Consider the following 26,802-nt stretch of genomic DNA (forward strand, 5'->3'; position numbering starts at 1 on the left):
GACAGCGGGGATGAGAGGGAGGGGCCGGCGTGCCCTGTGCCCGGAGAACTCACAGTCACAGACCGGCCCCTGGGTCTCCCTTCGTGGGCAGGGAGGGGCCTGGGGGACCTCGAAAGCCCTGGGCACGGGTGCACAGGGAGGGAACGGGATGAAATCAGTGTGCCTTCTCCCCACCCCAGAGAGCGCCCTGCCCCCCACCCCAGTTCTGGAGCCCCCTGCCCAGCAGGAAGCCACCTGCCCACCCACCCCCACCACCTGCCCGGCCTGGTCTGTGGGGCTCCCGGCCCTTCCCTGTGCGACCCCAGGGTCTCCTTCCCAAACCATCACGGAGCCTTTTCCTCCCCTTCGCCCCCTTTGTGCTCGGTCTTCATAAAAGCCACACTCCTTCCGCCCCCCAACGCAGCCTCAGCCAGAACCGTGGCACGGCAGGCAGGCCGCTCCATCCCGTCCCCCTCCCGGCGCCGCTTCCTAATAACAAGCAAATAGCCCTAATTTTATTTTGTATCACCACCTCCTTACTGCAGTAGTGCTTAGTACATCAAGTAGCGTGATCGCGAATAGGCAAATGAACCATATGTCCCACGTTTAAGGGAGAGTGACAGCCCGCATAATGCCTGGCTCATTACCATCTCCCTTCTGCGCTGCCTCTTGGAAATAAAATGTTAAACTGCTCCTGCCCGGCTCCTGAGAGCCTTGTTAAGGTGAGGCTTCCTAGGGAACACAGCCGAGGATGTCAGGAGCCATCTGCCGGCCCTGCCTCCGTCCGCCCCATGATGTCAGACCAGCTCCCGTGTGCTCCCCACACGCAGTCTGGCCCTCACGGTCCCCTCCTCTCTGTCCGAGGGCCTGCCTCTCGGGGCTGGAGCAGGGCCCTGCAGCACGACCACCAGGCGGCTGAGCGACCTGCCTGCCTGCTCCGAAAGCCCCGCTCAGGAAAGCGGGGACGCCCGCCCTCCACCCCCCGCCACTGCCAGGCGCTGGGTGGGGTTCCCCTGCCCCCCCACCTGCCCGCCGCTGCCTCTTCACAAGGCTGAAGGGTGGGTGACACCACCCTGTGGCTCTCAGCCGAGGACAGACGTGGCAGAGCAGAGGTTCCACCAAGGCAGAGCGTCCTGTCTGTTCTGGTCATGCACCCAACCACAGAGATGCGTGAGCTGCACCGTGTCCGAGTCGGTCTGAGTTCACAGGCTGTTCGCAGGTGTCAAGTGCGACCCCGTGGAAGAGGCTGATGGAGAAGCAGCTCCTAGGGCTAGAGCCGGGCCCAGGCCTGCCAGGCAGACTGCGGGGATCTGCATTTTTATTTTCATTTTTTAAAATTATACTTTGCTGGCTATGCTATCACAGTTGTCCTGATTCTCCCCCTTTGCTTCCCTCCATGCAGCAGTCTCCACCCCCTCAGGCAGTGCCCCCACCATCGTTCGTGTCCATGGGTCACGTGCTTTGGCTTCTCCGTCTCCTGTGCTGTACTTCGCACCCCACGGCCATCCTGGGACCACCTGTGTGTACCTATTAGCCCCTCACTGCCCCACCCGTTCTCCCCCTCCTCGCTCCCATCTGGCAGCCTTCGGGTAACCAAGTTCTTTTCTCTCGCTGCTTTTAAGAGTCTCTCTCTATCCTTAACCTTTGGCATTTTCACTGTGAGGTGTCTTGGAGAAGGCCTCTTCGCATCCATCATATTTGGGACTCTCTGTGCTTCCTGGACTTGCATGTCTATTTCCTTCACCAAACTAGGGAAGTTTTTTTCACTTTTTTTCAGATGGAGTTCCAATTTCTTGTTTTTTCTCTTCTCCTTCTTGTTCTGCATGGTTGATTTTTGCTTGCTTACGTTCCAAATCATTGATTTGATTCTCAGCTCCATCCACTCTACTGTTCTTTATTTCAGTTAGTGCGTCCTTCATTTCTGACTGGGTTTTTTCTTACACTGCCGAGTTCCTCGCTGCGTTCCTTGAGCATCCCGATCATCAGTGTTTCGAGCTCTGCACCTGATAGGCTGTTTATCTGCATTTCATTTAGCTGTTTTTCTGGAGTTTCGATCTCTTCTTTCACTTGGGCCATGTTTCTTGGTCTCCTCATTTTGGCAGCCTCCCTGTGTCAGTTTCTGTGTATTAGGTAGAGCTGTTTTGACTTTGGGTCTTGGTACTGTGGCCTAATGCAGTAGGTGTCCTGTAGGGTCCAGTGGCACAGCCTCCCCTGTCACCCAAGCTGGGCACTCAAGGTGCACCCTTCGTGTGGGCTGAGCACACCCTCCTCTTCCAGCTGAGCCTTGGTTGCTGTTGGCAGATCAGTGGGAGAGGGATGGGCCCAGGCCAGTCAGCTGCAAGGACTGGCTGTGACCAATGACCACAAACCTCCGCCCTCCGTGGAGGATCAGCTGTGCAGGGGCAGGTGGTGGTGCTCTGACCTGGTCTATGGCTGTCCGCTGGGTGTGCTGGCCCCGGGGTTTCTGGGCGGTTCAAGGCACAGTCAGCCCCTACCAATGTTTTGCCCGGGCCGCCCTGCCTCAGCTGACAGCAATCTGAGATGGCTGCCACCTGTGCTGGGCTTGCAGATTCTCAGGTGAAGTGGGTCTGTGACTGTAATCAGGGTGCCGCTGGGGCTCACTGAGGCCAGCTGTTGCTTGTTTGACAGGATTTAGGAGCCCAGACCAGCCGTTCTTATGGAAAAGCATCTCGGGTGGGCCCATAAGTTGGGTGGGATAGAGCCTCTAAGGATCTCCCAGGCACGTCACACTCCGTTAGCCAGGTGGACGGTATCTCAGATGTGGCCCCAGCCCACTGGCTCTGTGGGGGGAGGGCTCAGCAAAGGGACAATGGCTTCTCCTTGCCCCAAGGCCAGACACGTCGGTCTCTCCCTGTGAACCACTGGGGCTGCCGCCCGGGGCTGGAGCTCAGAGGGAGCGAGTCTGAGTAGGCGGGTCCGTGTGTGGGCTCCCCAGGAGGAACTGCTTGGGGCTCCAGTAGCCTCCTCTACTGACTCAGTCCCCACTGGTTTTTGTAGCCAGGAGCTGTGGGGACTTATCTCCCTGGCACTGGAACCCTGGGCTGGGGGGCCTGGTGGGGGCTTGGACTCTCCTGAGACATCCCTCCCAAACTTTCATCCACGTGGGTGTGGGGCCAGCCTGTCTCATATCCGTGTCCCTCCTGCCAGTCTGGATGGATGTGGTTTCTTCAATTCTGTAGTTGTCAGACTTCCATTCTACTCGATTTCTGGTGGTTCTGAGTGATGGTTCTCCCATATTTTAGTTGTAACTTGGATGTGATCATTAAAGAGACAAGAGCCATGTCTCCCTACGCCACCATCTTGACCGGAAGCCCACGCACTTTCATCAATTCTCTCTGTCTGCTCCTAGAAGAAGCTGAGCTGACAAAATATGACCCAGGGAAACAATGGTGTGGTGCAAACACACTCCTTAAAAAACAGAAACCGGTTCATCGCCTTTTCTTCCAGAACTTTGCTTCCTGTGCTAAAATGCTCAGCCCCTCCTCTCATCTCACTGCTGAGGAGACGCACGTCCTCAGTCCAGGAACTTTTTGAAAATGTGAATACAGTTTACCTTCGAAAGCTGTCCAATTACTATTGGGCTTTTGGTCACTTCGGAGTGACATTCATATCTTCCAAAGTCTGCATAAATATTCAGCAGCAATAACTGTATAGGCAGAAAAGGTCAGTTCTTAGTGCAGTTTATACAAATGACCTTTTACCCCTGGCTTGATTTTGAGCAAAGAAGGGGTTACTTGGTGTAAAATGAAGGGATTGCTGGAAGTAAAATGCTCCCCACTTAGGACACAGCTGCTCGGCACCCGCACCTTCGCACAGATGCTGGTGGGAGTGTGGAAACGAAATAGAAGTAAATAGATGGGAGGAGCATTGTTATCCTGACAGAAATTACGACCCAGGTGAAAAACTGGGACCCAGGCCTTTTGTGTGGGGGTCGGTCTCCCACACACCTGCTGACCGGAGAGGGTGTCCTGTTAAAGCGGCGATTTTACTCACTGGCTCCTGTTTCCCCATTTCTGGATTTTTTTTCATCTTTCTCCACAGTGGAACTTTTTGATTTTTCCAGTGAAATTTATACAAGCATCCATTTCATAAGACAGTGTAAATTGAAGCAATCTGCCTAATGTCCTGGAGGGTCAGGCCCACTGGGCTCCAGCCCTCCTCTGTCCCTGCCCCCCAAACAGCCCATGGTGCCCCCCCCAGATCCCTGGGGTCTCCTGAGAGCACAGTTTGAGAACTGCTGTTGGGAGTGACAAATCTGATCCCCCCGTGTGACTTGCCAAACCCCTCATTTATTTATGAGCACAGCTGCAAACCAGCGTGACAGGCCTGCGGAGCTGGGGGGGCGCACGCATTTGAATGAGCTCAGAGGCTCGTGGGGGAGGCAGATGGTCAGCAGCCCCAGTGCAGCGAGGCGGGTGTCACCACAGACAGAAGGCAGGGAGGACGGTCACTGACCCCATGTCCGGGAGGCCACTGACCTGGCTCCCAAGAACTCTCCCCCGAAGAGGAGGTGAGGGGTCAGGCTCGTTATGCGGCCGCTTCCTCCATAGCAGGTCCCTAACTGTGGCCCTTCAAAGCTGATGCGGATCAGCGTTCAGGACTCACAGGGTCCGTTTCCCCAAGATTCCTCCACGAGCAAACTCGTTCCGTGTCCACAGGTGGCGCCCTGACTGCTCAGCCATGCTCAGATAGACTCAGCCACGCTCAGTTTCATTCTGTCTGAGATCCAGTTAACCGGCACGGCCAGAAACCCATGGTCCCCACGCCCTGTGAGTCATCACGTGATAATGACAACAATCATGACACCCATCTGCAGAGTGCCTGTCATGGGCACCGTGCAGGGATGGCTCACGTCTTCTGGTTTTCTCAAGATAACTATGAGGGGAGCGTGATGTATTCATATATCTTTAATTTTTTAAAATGTATTTGTAGAGAGAGGGAGGCAGGAAGAGTGAGAAGGAAACATCAATGTGTAGTTGCCTCTCAAGTGCCCCCACTGGGGACCTGGACTGGAACCCAGGCATGTGCCCTGACTGGGAATAGAACCAGTGACCTTTGGTTCGCAGGCCTGTGCTCAATCCACTGAGCCACACCAGCCAGAGCTATTTATTTATATTTTAATAAAAGATATAAAAGCTTCCAATTGCAGGAAGCTCTGACTCCAATGTTGCATGTAATCTTTTTTTACATAATTTTTTAAATTCACATCCAAGGATATGTTTATTGATTCTAAAGAGAAGGGAAGGTGGGGAGAGAGAGAGATTGATGTAAGAGAGAAACAGCAATTGGTTGCCTCTTGTATGCACTCAGACCGGGGATTGAACCTACAACCTAGGTATGCGCCCTGACCAGGAACGGAACACACAGCCTTAGGGTGTGTGGGATGACGTTCCAACCAGCTGAGCCACGTGGCCAGGGTGCCACGTGCCACCTTCAACGACATCCCGTTGCTCTTTAATGTAGGAGAGACCGAGTCTGTGACCCTAGAGGCAGACCCTCGAGAGTGGCCTCGCCCGGGGCAGGCGGGGGCGTGGGGGGCGGCAGGAGGCTCACGCACTGCGGGTGGGAATGGACAAGGGCGTGGCCAATGGGGAAGGCAGTTTGACGGTTTCTTACAGAACTAAACACCCTCTGGCTCCGCGACCCACCAGTCACGCTCCTTGGTATTGACTCAAACGCATTGAAAATGTGTCTCCACAAGAAGCTGCTTGTGGGTGTTAGAGCAGCTTTGTTCATGACTCCCTGAATCGGGAAGCAACAAAGACGCCCTTCAGTAAGTAGGTGACGGGTAATAAACCGTGGTCCGTCCAGACAGTAGAATGTGGGTCAGCACGAGAAAGGGACAAGCTGCAAGGCCAGGAAGAGCCATGGAAGAACCTCAAATACAAATTACAGAGCAAACGACACCGCTCTGAAAGGCTGCACGTCGTGTGACCGCCACTCAGTCACATTCTGGGAAAGGCAACACCGTGCAGACGGTGCACACGTCGTGGCTGCAAGGGGTGAGGGAGGGGCGATGGATGGGTGGGGCGCAGAGCACTTTCAGGACCCCGAAAATACTGGCGGTGTGGGAATGGTGGACGCGTGTTACCCCACGCCTTTCCAAACGCACAGAACGTGCCGCGGCGAAGGTGGACCCGAAGGGAAACCGGGACCTCGGGTGACCCTGAAGCGCGGGGGCAGGTTCGTCAGAGGTAGCCGATGGACCGCAGGGGGGGGTGTTGGTGATGCGGGGGGCCGTGCGTGTGGGGAGATACATGAGCATCTCTGCACCTTTCTTTCAACTTTTTTGTGAGTCTGTTTTTTTTCTTAACTCTTAAAAAAAGAAAATTCAAAATGCAAGGCAGCATAAAGATTCAGCTAGTGATTTCGGGAAAGAAAGCGCTGACTCAGGACCAGAAGCCAGCATCCTGGCTGGGGTTAGGCTATCACCAGGCCTCCCTGAATATGAGGCATTGGTGTGGAAAATAACCAGTCCTTGCATTTGGGGGGCGCTGGGCTGTACTGACTGGGAGGCAGGGGTTGAGGGAGAACGCTGCGTGTCCTCGCCGGGTGCCCGCCGGCACAGAGCCGAGGGCAAACGGGCGGAGGCGGCAGCTACTTGGGGACAGGAGGGGACACAGCAGGAGGCTGGATGCGATTCCAGGGCCCGGTGTGAGTGCTCCCGGAGATGGGGGCCGAGAGGCAGGCTTCCGTCGGGCGGTCTGAGGGGTCGTGCTCTGTTTGTGAATCAGGAACATTTGTTTCCTGACCACAAAATGCACGTCCTTTCCTAAAAGGCAAATTGGAGAGGTGACCAATGTAATTAAGAATTTCTCCCATAGTTTTTCTTGAATTTTCTGACACGTGTCTCCTCGTTTAGAACTGATGAAAACCTGTAGACGGTTGCAGTTGGCTAACGACCGACTCCTGCATCGATTAGTACAGCGGCTGGATTTTCTCCTGAGAGGGCGATGCGTTTCCGCTCCTCCCTCCCCCTCCCTCTTTCTCTCTGGTTGGGCCATTTTTCCTGGGTTATCTCCCTCCGGTGTTTTCCTGCTCCGATCATCTTCGGAGGAATAACGATGGAGGTTCTCCTTAATCCATCGATTAAGTCCCTGAATTGGCCCTGGCCAGGGGGGGTGCGGTGTTCCCACGTCTAATTGCTATCCCAGCCATTGACAGTCATTGACAGAGAGGGACAGCAAGGACCTTTCCCTGGGTTTAAATGATCAAGTCTTGGTGTTGACTTGTTTGTAGATCATGCCTGTCATTTCTTGCAGCTTGTTAAAATAAGGGATTTTAAAAAGATAAGCCACAAAATGACACCGAGCTTGGCTTGGACGTCACACATGAATTATGATAACCAAGTGCTACAGTTATTAAATGAAATATCAATATTTGATCTAAGGTGGGTCCCGGTGAGACACTTTACCTAAAATCTAAACTGCGAAGAGTTAAAATTTACACACACGTTCCAATTTATTTTACATTTTCTAGAAATCAGTAAAATTAGACAGTCAATTAAAATTTCATGGTCGACAGTATTATCTTGAACAAAACTGGAAGCAATACTCCAGTTAATAATCTAACTATAAAAATAGCAGTGTTGCTCCAGTTTCGGCAACAAGAAATGATAATTGCCCCGTGTCCTGGTTTCTGACAGCCTCGGAAACTCAGCTCTTGCTACCTGTCGATGTCCTCAGACCCCACGAGGGGCTGTGGCCGATGTCAAACCGAAAAGCCAGAGCCTGCCTCCTTCCCCAGCTCCACGCTGGCATCCACTTGTGCAGGTCCGCTTTCTGTACATGGATAAACTGAAGACTGGATGTGCATCCGATTAGTCGATAAAACAGATGTGAGTGCTAATGTCTCTCATTTTTCTGAGGTTTAAAGGAACAGGAATCACAAGCAACCCAGCAAAGCAACGGGAAGAAGGCGTCACATGCGTCTCTATGCAGCTCCCAGGGACCGCACAAAATCAGACCTGCGGTCTGGGTGAAAGCGTCCCGGGACTTCCCTTGCGGCGCCATTTGCCCCCCTGGTGCTTCACCCACTGCAGCTGGGCTGGCAGACCAGGGTCCAAGGTCAGGGGCTGGGCAGGGCGGCCACGTGGTTCCCGAGTCTGCCCCGTGCCGCCCCCGGCAGTGGGCGACCGCAGCGTTGTGCACTCCATCACGCTGCGGGGTCTGCCTTCGGCTCCTCGGTTAATGTGACACGTGTGCACACGTGTGCGACCCCGTTTTCTGCGCATCCTGTTCTCTAGTGCCGCTGCGAAGCTCCCCGCCGCCCGCCGCCAGACGCAGCTCGCTCCTCCCGGGTTCTCCCTCCTTCTGCGCCCACAGCACGATCCCAGGAGTGGCGGGCCCCTCTCCAACGCTCACTCCCAGTTTTTCTGTTGTTAAACGGCGGTGATGCGTCTACACATGGACACGTCTCGATATTCTAATGTTTTACGGAACATTTTAAATGCAAGTGCCTTAGTGTGTGGTTTAATCATCTAAGTGCAATGCTGAGCTTGGGTAACTTGGGGGGAATCTTCTATTCAATCGTGTGAACAGCTGAAGTGCTCTATGAAGTGGGTATCTGAGGAGCAAGACTCCACGAAAAGGGTGTGATGCTGAACCGGGGGATGATTACAGTGGAAGAGACAGGACAGGAGAGGCGCCCATGAGGGGAGTGTCAGCTCAGTGACACCAAGACCATCCAGTGACTGAGCACCGCGACTTAGCGAAAGCCGGGGCCGTGCCCCTCAGTCAAGTCTGGGTGGGCCTCAGGCATGAGGAAGAAGCAGGTGAGAATCAGAAATGCTAGCCTGAGGTGTGGGGGAAGGAGCGGCCAGATACCAGTGTCAGCCCGGACTAAGAATAAGATTAATCACTGGCACTGAACTCATTCAGTTCTCAGAACAACCCTAGCACCGTTCCCCAGATAAAAAGGAGCGCATCGTGGGTCAGAAAGTTCAAGTGCCAAGCGCACAGGTAGGGACGCGGGTGGATTCAAAGAGGGTCTTCGGCACACACCCTGCAGACCCCTCTGTTCCAACCGAACTACGACCTGACACTACCTCGCATCCCGGTTTCTGTTCACGAAGGCGGGGAAACCCTTGCGTCCTCTGCCAGGGCTGGAAACTGGTTCACGAAAACGGGTCCAGTGCCTGCTAACCAGGAGTCAGACCGAGTGCTGGGCACTTAAAATAGCTCATGCCACCCACGCCTCGTTACTCCGTGACGCAGACAGCCTGAGGGTCCCCAGGCCACAGAAGAGAAAGCCGGAGACCCGGGCTGCCAAGGAGCCTGCTCGCTGATACACAAACTGGACACGTGGAGGTCAGGTTCGGTGACCAGCCCTTTGGCCCCGTGCCCTCACCTGCTCTGCCGCCAATAGCGTAGCTGCGGAGCAGGGCAAGCGAGAAGGAGGGGCATTCTCTGTTTTAGGAAGGATCTCGGGGTTCCAGCCAAGGGGGTGGTGCAGGTGAATGTGGGGCTCGCCTCCTTCCGCCACCCCATGGAAGTTACAGCTAAAACTACAGGGCAGCCGCCATTCACAAACACCTGAGATCTGGCTGGATGGAAGGCCTGCAGCTAAGGGCATAAAGAAGCAGCCACGTGGAGACATGGACAGGCTGGCCCCACACCCCTGTGTGGTAGACGAAAACCAGGGGGGAGGTCCCCCTAAGAGCGAGGGTTCCAGTGCTGCAGCAGGACCCTCAGTCCAGGGTCCCGGCGCCAGGAAGAGAAGTCCCCGTAACTTCTGGCTGTTCAGTCGATGGGAGTGTGGCTGAGGGAGACAAATTGCTACTGGAGCCCCAGGCGCTCCTCTCAAAGGGCCAGAACATGGACCTACTCAGGCTCACTCCCTCTGAGCTCCAGCACTGAGGCAGCGGCTCGAAAGGCACCAGAGACCACAGGGAGAAACCGAATGGCCTGGCTTGGGGGCAAGAGCCGGAGGGGCAGCGTCCTCCCAAACAGAAGGGCTGGCAGAGGCCATTGTTCCTCTGCTGAGCCCACCCCCAATAAAGCCTACAGTCCCTGGTGATTCTCTGAGACCCCACTCCACCCAACTCGTGGGCCCACCTGAGCCACTTCCAGTGGCTTTTCCATGCAGGTGGCCTGTCTTCGGCCACGCTGCAGACTCTCTTAAAATCTCTCACATGAGCAGCCCCTGGTTCCAGCACACCCCGTGCCTCTCACAAAGTGGGCCCGGGCCCAGCCCAAGTGGCAGCCAGTCTCGGTTTGCAGCTTGGCCTCTCCTGGGCACCCCCAAGCCCAGCATAAGTAGTAACCACCTGCAGCTCGTGCTAGGTGGCCTCGGGCAGGCACGGGTGGCAGCTGACCTTGGGCTGCACCTGCCAGAAGGCCCCAGAGCCAGTGTGCCAGGTGGGGAGCTTCAGACCACATCAAAGCACCACCCAGCCCCCTCCATAAGCAACACGCTCCGCAGCAGACTCAGGGCCCCACCGAAGCATCAGTAAGGCCCGCTCTGTGGTGCCGGCCACAGCAGACCTTCCACGGCGGTCTCAGCAGTCCTGGCAGCTGGGGGTGAAGCCCTTCCGTTAACTTGCCAACGGCAATCAAGGCTCAACTGCAATGGAAGCGTGTACACGGCCCACACTGGGGCGGGGGCGCCCCAGAAGCACCCGGCTCGGGTGATCGGGGAGACGGTGCCTGTGTACCCTATAGGAAAACCACTGGGTAAGACCACTCTACCAAACCTCAGAGATGTGGCCGCTCTGCTTCATACATACAGACGAACACAGGGAGGCGGCCAAAACGAGGAGACGAAGGAATACATCCCAAATGAAAGAAAAGATCAAAACTCCAGAAAAGAACTGAGTGAAATGGAGACAGAGATCCACCAGATGCAGAGTTTAAAACACTAGTCATAAAAATGTCCAGTGAACTTGGGGGAAGAGTAGGTGAACTCAGTAAGAATGCCAACAAAGAGATAGGCATTGTGAAAACAGAGATATAGAACATAAAAAAGAACGAGTCAGGTATGAAGAAAACATTAACCGAAATGAAGAACACAGGGAATCAACAATAGCATGGATGAAGCCAAGAATCCAGTCGGCGATTTGGAAGATAAGGAAGCAAAAAATGCCCGATGAGAACAGTAAAAAATAAAACCAATCCCTGAAAATGAGAATGGTATGAGGAGTCTCCAGGACGACTTCAACCAACATTCCCATCACGGGGATGCTGGGTGGAGAAGGGAGAGAGCAAGAAGTCGAAAACCCATGGAAAAATAATGACAGAAAACTTCCCTAACCTGGTGAAGGAAACAGACCTCCGAGGAAGCACAGAGAGTCCCAAACAAGATGAATCCGGAGAGGCCCACACCAAGACACGCCATATTACAAGTAAAATGCAAAGGTTAAAAACAAAGTGAGTGAAAAGGAGCAAGAAAAAAGCAGTTAGTTATCTGCAAGGGGGGCTCCCATAAGACTGTCAGCTGATTTCTCAACAGGATCTTTGCAGGCCACAAGGGACTGGCAAGAAGTATTCAAAGTGATGACGAGCAGTGACGTACAGCTAAGGCTGCTCTGTCCAGCAGAGACAGTGTTTAAAATCAAAGGACAGGCCAAGAGCATCCAAGACAAGTAAAAGCTAAAGGACTTCATCCCCACCAAACCAGTGTTACCAGAAATGCTAAAGGGTCTTTTGTTGATGATGAAGAAAGATAAGAAATGTGAATGATCAAATGGCCATAAATACATACCTTATCAACAATTACTATAAATGCAAATGGATTAATGCTCTACTCAAAAGGCATAGGGTGACTGGATGAATAACAAAACAAGGCCTTTATACATGTTGCCTAAAAGAGACCCACTTCAGGTCAAAATTATTCCTGCACACCTCCGTTTTTATCACCAGACCATGTTCCCCTCGTTTGCAGATAGCCAACCTTTGCGGCTCCATGCTAGAGTGGCCTATATGAAATAGGGGTGATATTTGACCTAGTGTATTAATATGTCCTTTCAACCTTCCTGTACAATGAAAATAGCTTCTAAAATATTGCAGAGAAAATAAAAAAGTCAGTCTTTGTTATTATTTATGAATGTTAGCAAGTTCATCAGTTAACATGCTCCAGTTAATTTTACACACGAACCCTTACTTACCTGAAAATGTCAGCAGCTTTGTACAATTTGATCTCAGGTGGATTTTCAAAAAAGAATTTCTGCTCAACCAGGTATGGCATTTGACAGAACTGGGAACGCTCCCTTTTCTTCAGTATTTTTGCTCAATTATTCTGCATAAAATTAGGGCTGTGATTAGCTGGTTTGGTCCCATCTGCAATGTCACAGATTAAATTTTCCTACTGTATTTTAAAATCTTATTAGTAAAAAAGCATTAAATGAAAAGTTGAAATATTCATACTTCTTAGCATGTGATAAAATTTCCAATTAGAGTTAAATATCTGGATCACATACCCTAGATCACTTGGGAGATTTATCATGAAATAATCTATTTTTAAATAAATTATAAATCAGATCGGTTACTAGTTTGGTTATTTTCATAAATCATGTAAGTCTAACTTTTTTATTCTTACATAATTTTTGCATTCTGATCTTACAAAAACAAGATGGATTCCTACTTAGAAATAAAGACAATCTCTATAGACTAAAGTTTGATACTTAATAAATCGATCAGCGCTCCTCCAATTTTACTGTGCATGCCGACCGCTCCGTGTGTTGCTGAAATGCAGAGTCTGGTTCACGCTCTGAGAAACAAACTCGTGCACCTGTCCTTCGGGCGACCGAGGACAACTCAGCGGGAGCTTCTCGCACGCCGCACGCAGTTCCCACGCAGGGTTCGTTTGCTGCGAGCAAGGCGAGGTCACGTTCCAGGAAGAAGGAGAGCGCTGGAGACCATCGGACGAGACTCCCCACCTTCTCGAACACGTGTGGGCTGTTTCGTCTCGGACAGATCTTAACTTTTCTCGGTCAGTCTGCCTTCTCGGTACTGCCCACACTCCTGGGCACTTGCCAACTATCGATTAAGATTTCAGAAGAAACACCGGGTGTCAGAAACGACAGTTCTAATTCAATGTAGGCAATGTCATTGAACAAATCCTAAGACACGGAGAAGGCTGACACCAAACCGTCATTAACATGAACCGTTCCGAAAGTCAAGAAAAAAGTTACATGACATATACACAGTGGGATTACTGGCTGGCACATTTGTCTAATGGCCTTCGGGTAGATTTTTTGTTCATTTAAAATATTTTATTAGACAAAATGTAGCGGTTGTTTGTGGCTGAAAATTCTTAATTATCCCTCAGTCCTAGAGGCCCGCGATGCCTGCCACGCTCCCCACTTCCGCCTCTTCCAATTAAGCCCGAGAAAGCCCGGTGGCCGGCCACGTGCGCGCCGCCCGGCAGACTCGCTCTGCTGCTGTGCCGATAATTGCCTGGTTCAGTGGTTAATGTAAATGGGGATCAGGAAACCAGACATTTCAGAGATTAAATGAGATATCAAACGTCTGCTGTTGGGAAGTGCTCCGAGGTCACGACTTTAAAAACATCCGATTCTGCACCAGGAGCCGCCCAAACCCAGACGCAGTTCCTTCCTCCAACCCGAGGACGGAGTGCGGACCCTGTCACCGATGACAAAGGCAGCGGCAGTAGCCACTTCTGTGCAAATCGCCGTTGGCGGGTGTTTGCTGTGTTTCCAATTGGGTAATTAATCATATTAGCTGCACCGCTCGGGACACACGTCAGAAGCGACACGTCCGCCTGGCAACAACTACCGTTCTGTTACTGGTAATGGGTGTGATGTGGGTGGCAACCTTCCCATCTCTCTTGCCTTCAAAGCGATTGGAAATAAAAATCAGTTTGCATCACTCATTTCCATACAGCCCTCGATAAACACTTGTGTTTTTTTTGTTGTTGTTAGGGATGTGTTTCTAAAGGTTGGTAATTAAATTTATAAGACATCAAATCGAGCACGGGCTCTGGTTCTCATTTGTGTGCACGTGTTTGATGGTGATTTTGTCAAGAAACCAATGTCAGGGTTTCCTCTGTTACCACTGCCTTCTGGTGCTTGCAATTCTGACTGCTTCTGAGTTTCCGGGAAATAGAACATGGATCCCTTTTCCAAAAGAGGGGGACCTCTTCGATGGCTGCCCCTTCTTTGTGAACTGTATGTCTGCGCAGATTGCAGGGACATTTAATCGGGTCTGATTCATGAAGCCTCCCTTCTTTCTACTCCACTGGGGCCACCTAACGGAGGGGGGCTCTTGGCCACAGAGCCGTGTGGGTCGTCCTGCGAGTCTCCGGCACCGGCAAAGACTGCCATGGCTGAGCACCTGTTGTTCGGTGGCAGGCAGGGACAAATGGGAGCAGGTTTGTAAAACCCCAGGCTGTTCCACGTGAAAACTGGCTTCCACTTCCCTAAGGCCAAGCTCAGTTTTCCCCAGAGAGCTGACTTCCCCGAGTGCACGGTGGCCAGCTGCATTGTCACTAATCAAACAGTCCTCTGGTTTTTAATGTGCCCCGACATCAGCAAGGTTCCCTCAGATTACCGCATAGTAATCATCAGTACTGTGTCAGGACACGAGCGCACAAATCGCCCACGTACTCTGTCTAACACGTGGACCCGAGGGGGCCGATGATTAAGAACACAGCGCATTCAATCTGTCAACACCACCCACGGTTTGGTCACCTGTAAAATGGACACACGGTGAAGACATGGATTTCAAAGGGCCCCACTTCCACCCATCTCGTGTTTTCTTTTTAGGGTGTCTCTCTCAGAGGACGGCAGCCTGAAGATACATAACGTGACCAGGTCAGACGCGGGACCCTACACCTGCGTCGCAACCAACCGGTTCGGTGTGGCGAAGAACACGGGCAGCCTCGTCGTGAAAGGTACCTGGGCCCTCCGAGGGGAGCTGGCGAGCCCGCTCCCACAGGTCACACCCCCATCCCACCGCATGTGGGAAACACGTGAGCAGTGTCTGTGTTCACGAACGGCATGGGCTCTCCCCCAGTGGCCTCCCGCAGCCCGTGTGAACACACGAGCACTATATAGGTGAAATGCTGTTGGTGGGTAATCACACAGAATTAAAACAGGCGCTTAAAACATCAGAATCTTCACAAATGCCTCTGTGGGGGGCCCCTGAACACTTCGATAAAGTTAAGGGACAATGTTTTTCAGAAAGTCTGGTTTTGCACGGCATTTTTACCTGGGCACAGGGCTGTTTGGTTCATAACCAGCTTGTTCAGTTCCACGGTCCCAGGTGCGTGACTCATGCGACGCAGACACTCTTGCTTATGCTTTGATAAGCAGTTCTTTTCGGGGAGGAGAAAACCAAAGCGTTGGTGTCCGGGGGGGTCCCTGCCCTAGTCCCGTCACGGTGAACGGGGCCATACTGCGGGGGGGACAGGAACACACACTGCACTCTGCAGAGCTTTGCGCTGGCACTGGTCCGAAGGCCCAGGGGACACAGTCAGGGTGGGAAGTGTCCTCTCTCCGCCAGGGACACCTTGCCGCATTGAGCCCGAGCTCCCCAAACCAGCGTGGTCACCAGAAGCCAAGTCACTTTGCTCCTTCCGCTGCCTCCTGGATGACAAAAATGATGGTCTTGAGAAAGGAGTTTAAGCAGCTGATTAAGCCCAAATGATTAGATTCAGCCACTGGTGCTTTATCATCATTTTTTATTAAAAACAAATGACTTCGCTACAAAGTGGTTAGCTGGGCACTTCAGCTGTCCTGTCCGCTGACCCAGGGACCTGGACACCCCCGTCCCCAGTGCGCAGCCCAGCCAGCCCTGTCTCCTTGTCATGCTGACGATTGTCTGAAATGCCAGGGAACGTGGGGCCCGTGGGACCTGTGTCCACCAGGGCGGCGCTCTTTGAAGACTTCCCGCCCCCAGTGCTGCACTGTCAGAGTCTCACGACAGAGGCGGGCGTCGTGCCCCGAGGAGTGTGGCCGTGCCGAACCACAGGCGTTGTTCCCCCAGCAGCTGTTCGGTAACGCCCTGTGCTGACACGTGTGACCACTTCACACGGGAGTGAATGACGTGCTTGTTCATTAATGGAGAGGAAGGGAGACTTATCACTTCATTACCAATGAAGAAGGGGCGGAGGTTTCATGCCTTTTCCTCATTCGTGCCCAGCAGAAGGTTAAAACACGTGGAGGATAACAGTCCCTGCCACTCACCTTCCCCAGGACGGAGACCTCGGGTGGGGGTTCCGATGTGAAATAGGACATCGGAACATATGTCCGTCGCAGAGAGCCAGATCCTCAGAGAGAGCTCCGGCACAGAACAGGGGGATGTGTGCGCGGACAGATGGTTTGGGGGCTGAAATGCAATGTTGGAGGTCCTTCCACGCCACAGATTAAGGAGAAGCCGGCTCCTGGGTAGACTGGGCTGGTCAGAAGTTTCCCGTCCTCACCCGGGTCTGGGGCCTTTGGCGGCAGGCTGCTGTCCATGAGCAGTTAACGGGAGAGAGAGAGAGGGGACGTACCGCCTTGGAGAACCTCGGGGGCAGTGGGACTCGCTTCGTTCTAAGACAGCGGCCCAGATGTGCAGCGTGGCCCTGTGTTCTGCTGGAAGGCTCCCGAGCTCTCAGGATGGGAAAACTGAGTGTATTGGGGATATTCTGAAAACACTCCCAAGTCCCCAGGGACTCGGCGCATGTGCGTTTGTTCAACCATTTGCTTGACTATTAAGAGTGTGGTCACCTGGTTGTTTGTTACAACAGGTAAGTGCGTGTGCACACATGCTCATCTATTACGTTCAGCTCAGTGTCATTGCGCACTCAAATACAATTCTGTTTCTCCGGCCAAAATCAGCAAATGCTGACCTCCTGGTAACAGGGTGGAAAAGAGCAGATAAACGAGCGATTTCGGTAACGCTGACAGGGCAGTCACCGCTCCTTGGATTTCTTCACTGGCCTCGGTCACGCAAGAAATGCGGTTGCTCGACAGCTTGTGAAAAGGAAGTGGTTACGTAGGCAAGACAGGTTTTAGCTGATAAGGCTTGTCTCTGTGCAGAACACTCTGAAGTTGTCCGCCCGCCTGTGTGAGGTTTCTGTTCCTTCGGTGCATCGGGAGAAGCCCCTTCCCACGCAGGCATCCCGGACACAGCAGTGCCAGCCTTGCCGGGGCCGCGGGGCCACCTGGCATCTCGGAGGGACCCCTTCCATGGGCGCCGACACGGAGTCACGGGAGAGAGCGCCGCCGGTTTTCACGATGGAGGACCCGGGTTAACATTACTGTGTGACTTACACCAAGAGGTATATGAAAATCACGTAAGAGGGGAAATTATTCGAGCTGGCATTTGGCAAATTATTAAAACACAGAGAAACAGCAGGCTATGAAAATGATCCTGTTTGCAGGCGACATTTGTTTTTGTTTCCCCACCGGAGAGGTTTCGGATGTCCAATTATAGGCCTCATTGCCTCAGCGCTGTTTTCAGCTGGAATGTCGGACCTTGGAAAGGCGTATCTAATGCGCGAATGCGTCTATCGCTGTTCGTTTCGAGGTTCGCTGTTTGGGGGAGTCTCCGTTCTGGCAGCTCTCGCTGGCCTCTCCGGGCTCCCCAGCAGGACCAGTGTGCGCCCTGACACAGCTCTGCCCTCAAGCGAGAAGCACCCTCATGGGGGAATTGGAGGCGCTGGGGCTGAAGGAGGTGGGAGGCAGTTTGAAGGACGGGGTGGTGAGCCGGCCTCAGCGAGTCTGCCACAGGCGCGCTTTCCCCCACGTGGCACCAGGGCTGGAGCTGGCCCAAGCCTGCGTGGACCGCACCACAGAGGGGTCTCCTGGCCCTGCCGCCGCGGCCCAAGTTTCGTTCTTCACCCACTGCTCCGCAAAGAGTGCTTCAGAGCATTCTATTCCAGGGAAGACTTTGACTCAAAATTATTTTTTAAATATATTTTATTGATTATGCCACTACAGTTGTCCCATTCCCCCCTTCACTCCCCTCCACCCTGCACACCCCTCCCCCCATTCCCCCCTTTTGTTCATGTCCATGTGTCACAAGTTCTTTAGATTCTGTATTTCCCATACTATTCCTGCCCTCCCCCCTGTCTATTTTCTACCTACCATCTATGCTACTTAATCTCTGTACCTTCTCCCTCTTCTCCTCCTCCCACTCCCCTGTTGCTAACCCTCCATGTGTTCTTCATTTCTATGGTTCCACTCCTGATCTAGCTGTCCTCTTAGTTTGCTTCTGTTTTAGGTGTGGTTGTTCATAACTGTGAGTTTGCTGTCCTTTCATTGTTCATATTTTTATCTTCTTTTTCTTAGATAAGTCCCTTTAACATTTCATATAATAAGGGCTTGGTGATGATGAACTCCTTGAATTTGACCTCATCTGAGAAGCACTTTATCTGCCCTTCCATTCTAAATGAAAGCTTTGCTGGATAGAGCAATCTTGGCTGTAGGTCTTTGGATTTCATGAGTTGGAATACTTCTTTCCAGCCCCTTCTTGCCTGTAAGGTCTCTTTTGAGAAATCCACTGACAGTCTGATGAGTACTCCTTGGTAGGTGACTGTCCCCTTATCCCTTGATGCTTCTAGGATTCTCTCCTTCATTTTCATCTTGGCTAATGTAATTAGGATGTGCCTTGGTGTGTTCCTTCTTGGGTCCACCTTCTTTGGGACTCTCTGAGCTTCCTGGAAGTCCATTTCCTTTGCCAGTTTGGGGGAGTTCTCCTTTATTATGCCTTCAAATAAGTGTTCCACTCATGGATGTTCTTCTTCCCCTTCTGGTACCCCTATAATTCAGATGTTGGAACGTTTAAAGATGTCCTGGAGGTTCCTAAGCCTTTTCTCATATTGTTGAATTCTTGTTCCTTCCTTCTTTTCTGTTTGGTTGTTTCTTTCTTCCTTCTGGTCCACTCCCTTGATTTGAGTCCCAGTTTTATTCAAAATTATTAACTGCAGGGAGTTTAAGGTGAAAAAATATATGGTGAGTTTTGGTACTAGCTAGAAATGAAGTTTTCTCTCTGCCTCCAGTATTGACAATAATGCTAAGTGGATGTTTTTTAAAGTATAATTTTTATTGTATTGTGCTTTTTTCCCATTACCATTTACCCCCTTCTACCCTCTCCCCCTCCCCGACCCTCCTCACTCCTCACTACCGTTTATGAACTGTACACTCTGCCCCAGGCTCAGAGGCCCCCACGCGCATGGGGAGACTGAGGCACAGAATGCTGGAACTTCCCGTCCGTGGTCTCGGTGCTGAGAAGTGGCAGACCTCCCTCTGCCCTCATCTCCCGGCACACTCGTGTTAAAATAAGTGCATGAGACGTTGTGACACTGTGTCTGGATCACGTGACTCCGACTGAGCCTGGGGCATCAAATACTGTAACTCGAAGGGGTTGGTACCCCCTCTAACTCTTCCAGCTTTGGGTCGTGAAAGAGGGTCCGCTGTTTCCTCTTCCTCTCTTTCACTTGAGGTTAAGTTTACGTAAATCTGAAGTGGACACTGGCTGAGTTTTGGCAAACCCATCCACCTGTGTGCCCCCAAAACCGTGCTCACCCAGAAGACGTCTCCTTCACCCTGCAGAATTCTGCCCTGTGCCTCCCCCTGGCAGGCCACCCCCCACCCCTCCATGAATTCCTCCCCCACAGCCTCCCAGCCGGTGCCTGGTGCCTGGCTTCCTTCCCTCCACATAAAACACCCACTTTCCACGTCCTATTTCCATTAAAAATAAGCAGGTGATCACGAGAATTACTGGGTGATTACCTCGTAGGGCATAAAAATGCCAAACCGTTATACGGTACACCTAAAATGAATCTAACCAATTTCACACCACATGCCAACTATACTTAGATTTAAAAACACAGCTTGCACATAAAACAATGTAAGAGCTCAAGACAATAATTGAACCAGTAGTGGTCCATGTCCGTGTGGTCGAGGGGCCGTGATTCTATTTCTTAAGAGCCGAGTGGTCACTTAGGGTCCCGGACCGTTGTAGGAATATGTGTGTCCTTCCTGCGGGAAAGACGCTCAGGCCCAAGTTCGGCGTTCAGTCCTCGGGCCCTGAAAAGAGAAGGAAGTGGGTATCGGGATCTCCCAGGCAGCGAAGGCAAGGTGGAGAAGCACAAATAATCGGACCAATCGAACTCAGCCTCGGCCTCCTCTTCTGGCTCTAACTTTCTCATCTGGCGTCCCCGCACTGGCGTCCCCGCACCAGCCTCCCCTCAGAAGAAAACGTCCTTTTCCTAGCAGGCCCTGCAGGAGGGCAAAGAGCCCCCTAGCCCCATCTCCGCATGGCATCGGAGTTCTCCAGCCCCTCCCCTGTGTTCCTGCGGCGCAGTCCCAGCAGACGGTCTCTTTCTCAGAGGAACAAGCTCGGTGCCATAAGCAGCCGCCCCCACTGTGTGCGCCAGCTCAGGAGTGAGTGGACGGTGTGTCGGGGTCACTCGGCAGAATCCACAGCGCCTGCTGGGGCCGGAGTCCTCAGGCCCTGGTTAATCATTTGGGAATCGGAGGGCCTCTGTTTCCATCGCACGCTCTACTTTGCCGGGGAAATGCGACTGCCACCTCGTGGGATCCTCAGACACGCGCTTCCTTTCGCACCCCTCGAATTTTAGATAATTGCCTTTTCTCACTGAAGTCTTCATTTATTTCTTCTGCTCTGGGCTTCTTGGTCTTTTGTCCAGGAAAAGGCCTAGCCATTGTTAATATAACGAGAACAGTGTGTGTGACATTGATGTGGCCTGGCAGCCAAGGGGACGGACTGGAATGCACATGCGTGAACAGGGATGACGCCTCTGGACCAGCCAGGGGGGCGGCAGACGCCGTGGAGTGAGCGTGTGCACTGTGTGGCCATGGCATTCAAAATGACTGGGCGAGTAGGGCAACAAATCTGCACCTAATTCTGTGTTGAGCTTGAACAACCCTCTGCAGAAACTATTCTGATGGTTCAGAAGGATTTGGGGGACGATGCAGTGAGTGTACCACAAATACAGGTGTGGCGGGGATGCTTCAAAGATGGCCGAGAATCTGGCGAGAGTGACCCACGTTCTGCAAAGCCTGCCACGAGCAGAGCACCTGGAAATGCCGAGCGTGCACAGGCTGCCATCCACAGAGACTGGTAGTGTGAGAACTAGAGGCTGATCTGGGGATTCCAGAAACTGCCGTGTCTGAGCTTTTGACGCAGGATCTTGGCATGAAACGTGTCGAGGCAAAATTTCTTCCGTGGTTCTGCTACCAGAGCAGAAGGAGCGTCGTGCTGCCGTTGCTAATGACGCTGGGAGAACTGCGTGACGTCCCAAGGTGCCTCCTTTGAAGGAGACTGAGGCGTCATTGTCCTGTGTACAATAGATCTCATATCTTGTCTCTTCTTCAATAAATGTCTCTGTTCTGTGTAGTCTGAGGCCGGGTCCTTTCTGGACAGACCTCGTGTGTGTACCAACTCACTGAAACGTGGGAGCGGAGGACGGATGGGTGAACTGGAGTGCAAGGACCATGAGGACTCTGTGTGCTGACACTCAGTTACACTGGGCCTGTGGGGGAGGGGAAGCCGAGTGTCACAGGGGGACTCGCCCCTGTGGCACACTGAGCAGGTGGTCCTGCACCTGGCGGAGGGGACAGGCAACATCTGGCAAGTATCAGCCCAAAGACGGGAAGGATATTAAATCAGGATTAGCGACCCTGATCTTTAGTTTAGTCTGTTGCTGGCTTGCTGGCAGGGCCCATTTGTGTCTCCATTCCACTGATCTGCATGTTTGTCTGTCTTCTCCACGCGAGGTTTATTCCAGAGCTGCCTTCCGCCTGGTGTTTGCTTTCCCGAGTTAGTCATTTTCTTGTTTGCTTTGCTGGCTTAGTTTCCTGTGGACCTGACATTAATTCACTCCTCAAATTGATCTCACTGGTGTCTGCTCAATGTCAGCCAGCCCTTCCGTGCGGCAGCCTGCGCCTGCACGCCAGGCCGCTCTTTGTGGGTACAAACACTCGTTTGGGCAGGCCGCCTCTTCCAGGGCACTTTTGAGAAAGAATCCAAGAGCGACACAAGTTTTCTGAGGTGTCTCCCATTGGAGAACGTCTTCAGCCCGTGCTTGCGTTCGGTGGATGGTGTGGCTGGAGAGAGAGTTCGGGGCTGGAGCTGCTGCCGTGCTCTGAAAGCCGAAACCAGGTGGACTCCTGGTCCTTGTCTGGGGCCTCTCTGCCTGCCCCAGGAGTCTGCTCTCCCTGGGGTCCCACAGGCTGAGGAGCCCGGGGTCGGTCTGCTCACAGCCATACATCAGGCTCTGGGGGCTCACGGCCGTCCTGGGAACTCAGGCTTCTTCGTGCTGGGCCAGCTTCTGAATCGCTTCATGACTCCCTGCGTTTCTTGTTCTGAGACGTGCGCTATTTACCCTGAGGTTTCCCATGTCTAGTTATGTCTGTGTGTCTGTCTTGGGTAGGTATGTATAACGTGTACGTATGTGTCTGTGTGTGCAATTCACCCAGTTTCCACACTTATCTGTGTAGTCTCTAGGCTATACCCAGACAAGTAGGCAGTCGGAGAGGTGCTTGTTACTCTCTCCCAGGATGCATTGCACAGCTTTTCTGCTCCACCTTCTAGGTGATCATCTTCCAAATATGTGGTTTCCTGTTTGTTTCTGCTGTTTTTTAAAACTTTAAGTATCCTTTCATTTTTTCACTGGGCTTTTAAATGCTACCTTGCTCTTGTCCTCTCTCTGAAAACATCGCTGATGAGTTTTCTTTGCTTTTTACTTTTCTTGCAGGTCTGTTGTCCCAAAGCGCCCTCTTCTCTGTAAAGCCCTAGTATTTTTTTTACTAAGAGACATACAAGGTGCTTTTTGAGTCTTCGTTGTTTGCTCATGTTTATGGTGGGGGGGGTCACAGCCTTACAACAGCTCTGACTGAGTGTGGGGCTTATCGACTTATCACACTTCAGGCCGAGATGGTGGGGTCAGGACTTTTCCTTGGGAAATTCTTAAGGACACTGAATTGAGGTCCTCTCTCGTAGGCTTGCCAGATCCTTAGGATAATGTCCCCACCTCTCGCCCCTGGTTTTCTGCCTGGAGAAGAGAGGACCAGCAGCCACAGAGCTGGACCAGGGGACAAGACCTAGGTCTCCACTTCTGCCCATGGCGCCGGCCCGCCTTGCCCCCAAGGCCTCAGCTGTCCCGCCCTGGCTGCCCTCCAGTCTCCTACGGACTGGTGGCCCGGGTTCCCCGCCCCCACAATGTATTATTAAACACCGATGACACTGGAGAGACTTCTGTCCCGGCCAGTCACAGCAACTCCATCACCACCACATCACACCAGTCGTCGGCCACAAGCACTCTCGTTATAGAAATAAAAAATGAAAGAATGAAGAACGTGTGAGAAAAATCAAGGCGTTTGCAACACAAGGGATGACCCTCTGGGGGAAAGAAAAGCAGAGAAGGGGGCGCCCAACTTCCCAGTGGGGTTCTCCTCCGGAAATTGGCCCGTTTCTAAGTTGTGTGAGTCAGAGATGCGAGCAACCCAACAGGAAGCAGAAAGTGTCTCAGCAGAAATGTCGGCTGTCTCGCGGCGCCAGGAGGACGAGGGAACCAGGGCTCGGAACAGCGAGTGGAGCGAGACCTGCTAATCAACCCGCCTCGAGCTGGGACACCTGAAGGACCGAGTTTCTAACAGCGAAACCAGAACAAAACCGGCCGGCACTTAACGTCACCGAGAATCACGCAATTCGTATCAACTCCCAACTGCGTCCAGTTCTTTTTCAGCTGCTTCCTTGAAAAAAGTAAATCTATTTGGGAAAACATACCAAAATAAAAAAGCATTTACTGCTGCCCCAGGGGCTGGTGTTGAATCAAATGTTTCCAGGGGGAGCCGGGAACAAACGACCACCCCAGGGGACAATCGGACAGCAGCGGCCGCCGGAGGCAAGTCTGATACGGAAGTCACCAGACAAGGGCTTTAAAGCAGTCGTGGTTAGCGTGGTCAGACGTCGATGGCCAGACGGAGCATCGAAGGGGAGAAGTGTCGTCTGTTGAAAAGCACATGGAAGTTCCAGAACTGAGAAGTAAAGAAGGGAACAGTGAGGGCGCGGTGGAGCGACTCCACGCAACACCAGATCGAGCCGACAGGAGGGTTACTGAAGGGGGAGACGCGTGGACGGGAAATACCCAGACTGCACCCCACGGGGAGAACAGGGCAGGTGCCGGACGAGGCCCTAGGGGACCCTGGGGCGGTGCTGAACTGGTCTGGCACAGGTGACACTGTAGCTCGTCACAGGCTGGAGACGTGAGACAGCGGGCGAGGCCTCAGTGAAACTTGAAGACAAAATATTCGCCCTAGATTAAAAACAACTGAAAAGCACAGCAGGCGTCCTATTCAGGGTAAACACAGAGGAAAGCTGACAGGAGCAGTGAGAGCAAGGGAAAGAAAAGGGCTCCTCCCGCAAAAGACACATCAACCCCAAAGGGACAGCCGTGGCCTGGAAGTCGAGAGAGCGGCAGGGACCCAGGGACCTGGGGGACCGCAGAACGGTCTTTGCAAAGGGCTGAAAAATAATGGCCAGTACGGATTCCGTTCCCAGAAAAAGAACCCTCCCACTTGAGTCAAGTGGAGGTGCTTTCACACAAAGAAAACCCGAGAGGACCCACCACGTTCAAACACGCGCTCAAACGTGTCTGGAGCTTGTGTGTGCGAAAGGAAGACGGGGCCAGAATGGAGCGTGTAAATGGAAGAGGCGACGGAGAGGACGCGAAGGGTTACTGTGTTAACAGGAAGGGCCTGAGGAATCGGGAAGGGATCCGGCTTTAAAAGCATTTACGTCCCAGTCCCCACAAGTTAACGGGCAAAGAGAAAACATCAGAGACTTTTGTCACCTGCTCCAAGAGCTATTCATACACCAGTGTCCTCTGTATCGGTATCCTAGCAACCGTCCCGGTAATGTCGGAGACAAACAGAGGCAGAGCCGCCTGTGTGCACAGAGCGAGAGGGGTTCAGCGATTTTCCTAACGCGCGTCTCCTCCTTTCGAGGGGCGTAGAGAACTTCGGAGACCCCTGAGCCGTGACTGTTCTGAACAGGGGAGGCTGAAGGAAGGCCACGCCCAGATGGGGGCCTCGGCCGAGCTGAAGGTGGTAAAGGAGGCAACAAAACAGACAAAAGTGACGCCCGGTGGGTGGTCAGGAGCCCAGTGCCCCGCTGGGCCGGTCTCCCCCGGCTTCTAAACACCCGTAGGGGTCCTGCGGGGGGGCGGGCGTGTCTGGCCACCAATGCAGGAACAAACCGCACTGCTGTTTAAAGAAGTCACACTAAGCGATTCTGACACAAGTTTTAAAGTAATTAGTTTTCACGTCTCCTGAGGTGCCCGTACCCCAGACGTGTTCTGGAACCCTCAGGCACTGTGGACCATGTTAATGTGAGTAAAGCTACCCACCCAGAGCAGCATGGATTTAACTAAACCTCCCCCTACACTTGGTAAGAATGGGATGTGAGGTCAAGTCATTTTCGCATGTTTCTATCCCACTGAAATGGACTGAAACGGGACGTACGAAAGTTTTGTGACTCTGTGGACTCTCCACGAATGCTGTCGTTTACCCACACTCCACGTGCCCTGGAAGAGCCACGGAGCCAGAGTTTCCGGGTGGGGGAGGGGGGCTGAGGATGCCAGGATGGGAACACATTCTCCTGAAAATTCTCACGCCTGCTTAACGTGTGAACTTGAATTGGTACCGATCCTTCAGGAGTATGTAGGGGAATAAAATCACACCCAATACAGGACTAACCTGTCTCACTGGGTTTGCATTGTTCAAGCCGAAGAGGCTTAAAGAACTTCGGTTTCCCCAATGACAGTCCTGTGTTGCTGGCTGTCACTCAGGCCCCCCTGGCGTCACCCACACCTGTGGAGCAGGAAGGGTTTCGTGTCCCATCCCCCCCTGTCCTCGCCCCGTGCAGGCCTCCAGGAGGGGCACCCACGCAGGGCACATACCTTCTTCCACTCCCTGGGACTGAGCCGAGTGGCCTTCAAACGTCTCTCTAATGCCAGTTTCTTAAGAACTTGGAAGGGATGCTGAGAAGAACTCATGAATGGACTGAAGCAGAGTCCTTGTTCCTTCCTTAACCGGCATCACTCGGAGGTTCCTGCTGCCCAAGCCCCGCCCCTGTTCTGTGTCAGTGAGGCTGGCTTGCTGCGGGTCCGGGCTGGGACCGGCAGGGCTGTGTGAGCCACCCTTGGCCTCAGACACGGCCTGTCACTGCGAGAACTGATGGGCTCTGGAGTCCGGCGGGACCACCTGGGAGCTGGACTCGGAAACTCGGGGGGCGGGGGGGGGGCGGGGGGCGGAGCTGTAGGGCTCTCAGAGCAAGTGCTGACGCCAGGGCTGGTACTTCTGGAGGGAAGGTTTCCGATATGACAGATGGATGACCTAACACAGCAAAATCTGGATGAAAAGGGAAGACTTTCCGTGCGGCTCCTCCAGCTGAAATGGAGAATCCCCGTCACGACAGTGTCCCTCGTCCGTGAGAACTTACACCCGTGGATCCGCACACACCACTGTCGTTCCGATCTCGCGGACGGAGTCTGGGGCCTCGTACCGTGGCTGTGGAGTGGCCACCAGCGTCTGGATTGTGACGTGGCTGGAATTTCAGGGAGAGAAGACACGGCGTGGTGCGTTTTCTGTGCGTGGAAGGCTATCCTTTGAAGTCCACAGATTTTTTTTAGAAAATATTTTCCATATAAAGTATGAGTAAAACCGTGTGTTTAGTTTTATTAAAAATAATACGCTAAACCGACCAGTGCGGAAATACTTGGGAAAGCGGGAGGAGGTCTTCCTGTTGCATACGGCAGGGTCCCCAGGCACCCGCGCACACCGGCACACACGCCTCTCGCACGCCACCCGCACAGCCCCTGCTGGCCCTG

The 26,802-nt window shown here is 52.9% G+C and overlaps 1 protein-coding gene across 1 annotated transcript in view; it reads left to right on the plus strand.

Moving 5' to 3' along the window:
• The window catches only part of CNTN6 (contactin 6), a 164,964-nt gene that overhangs the window by 120,539 nt on the left and 17,623 nt on the right, over positions 1 to 26,802 (plus strand). The window contains exon 20 of the mRNA XM_037049922.1: positions 14,723 to 14,850. Coding sequence (XP_036905817.1) covers positions 14,723 to 14,850 — 128 coding nt within the window. The remainder of the gene's footprint in view (positions 1 to 14,722; positions 14,851 to 26,802) is intronic.

Source organism: Sturnira hondurensis, unplaced genomic scaffold (genome assembly GCF_014824575.4).
Source record: "Sturnira hondurensis isolate 20B ecotype Veracruz unplaced genomic scaffold, ASM1482457v3 Scaffold0006496, whole genome shotgun sequence".
NCBI lineage: Eukaryota > Metazoa > Chordata > Mammalia > Chiroptera > Phyllostomidae > Sturnira > Sturnira hondurensis.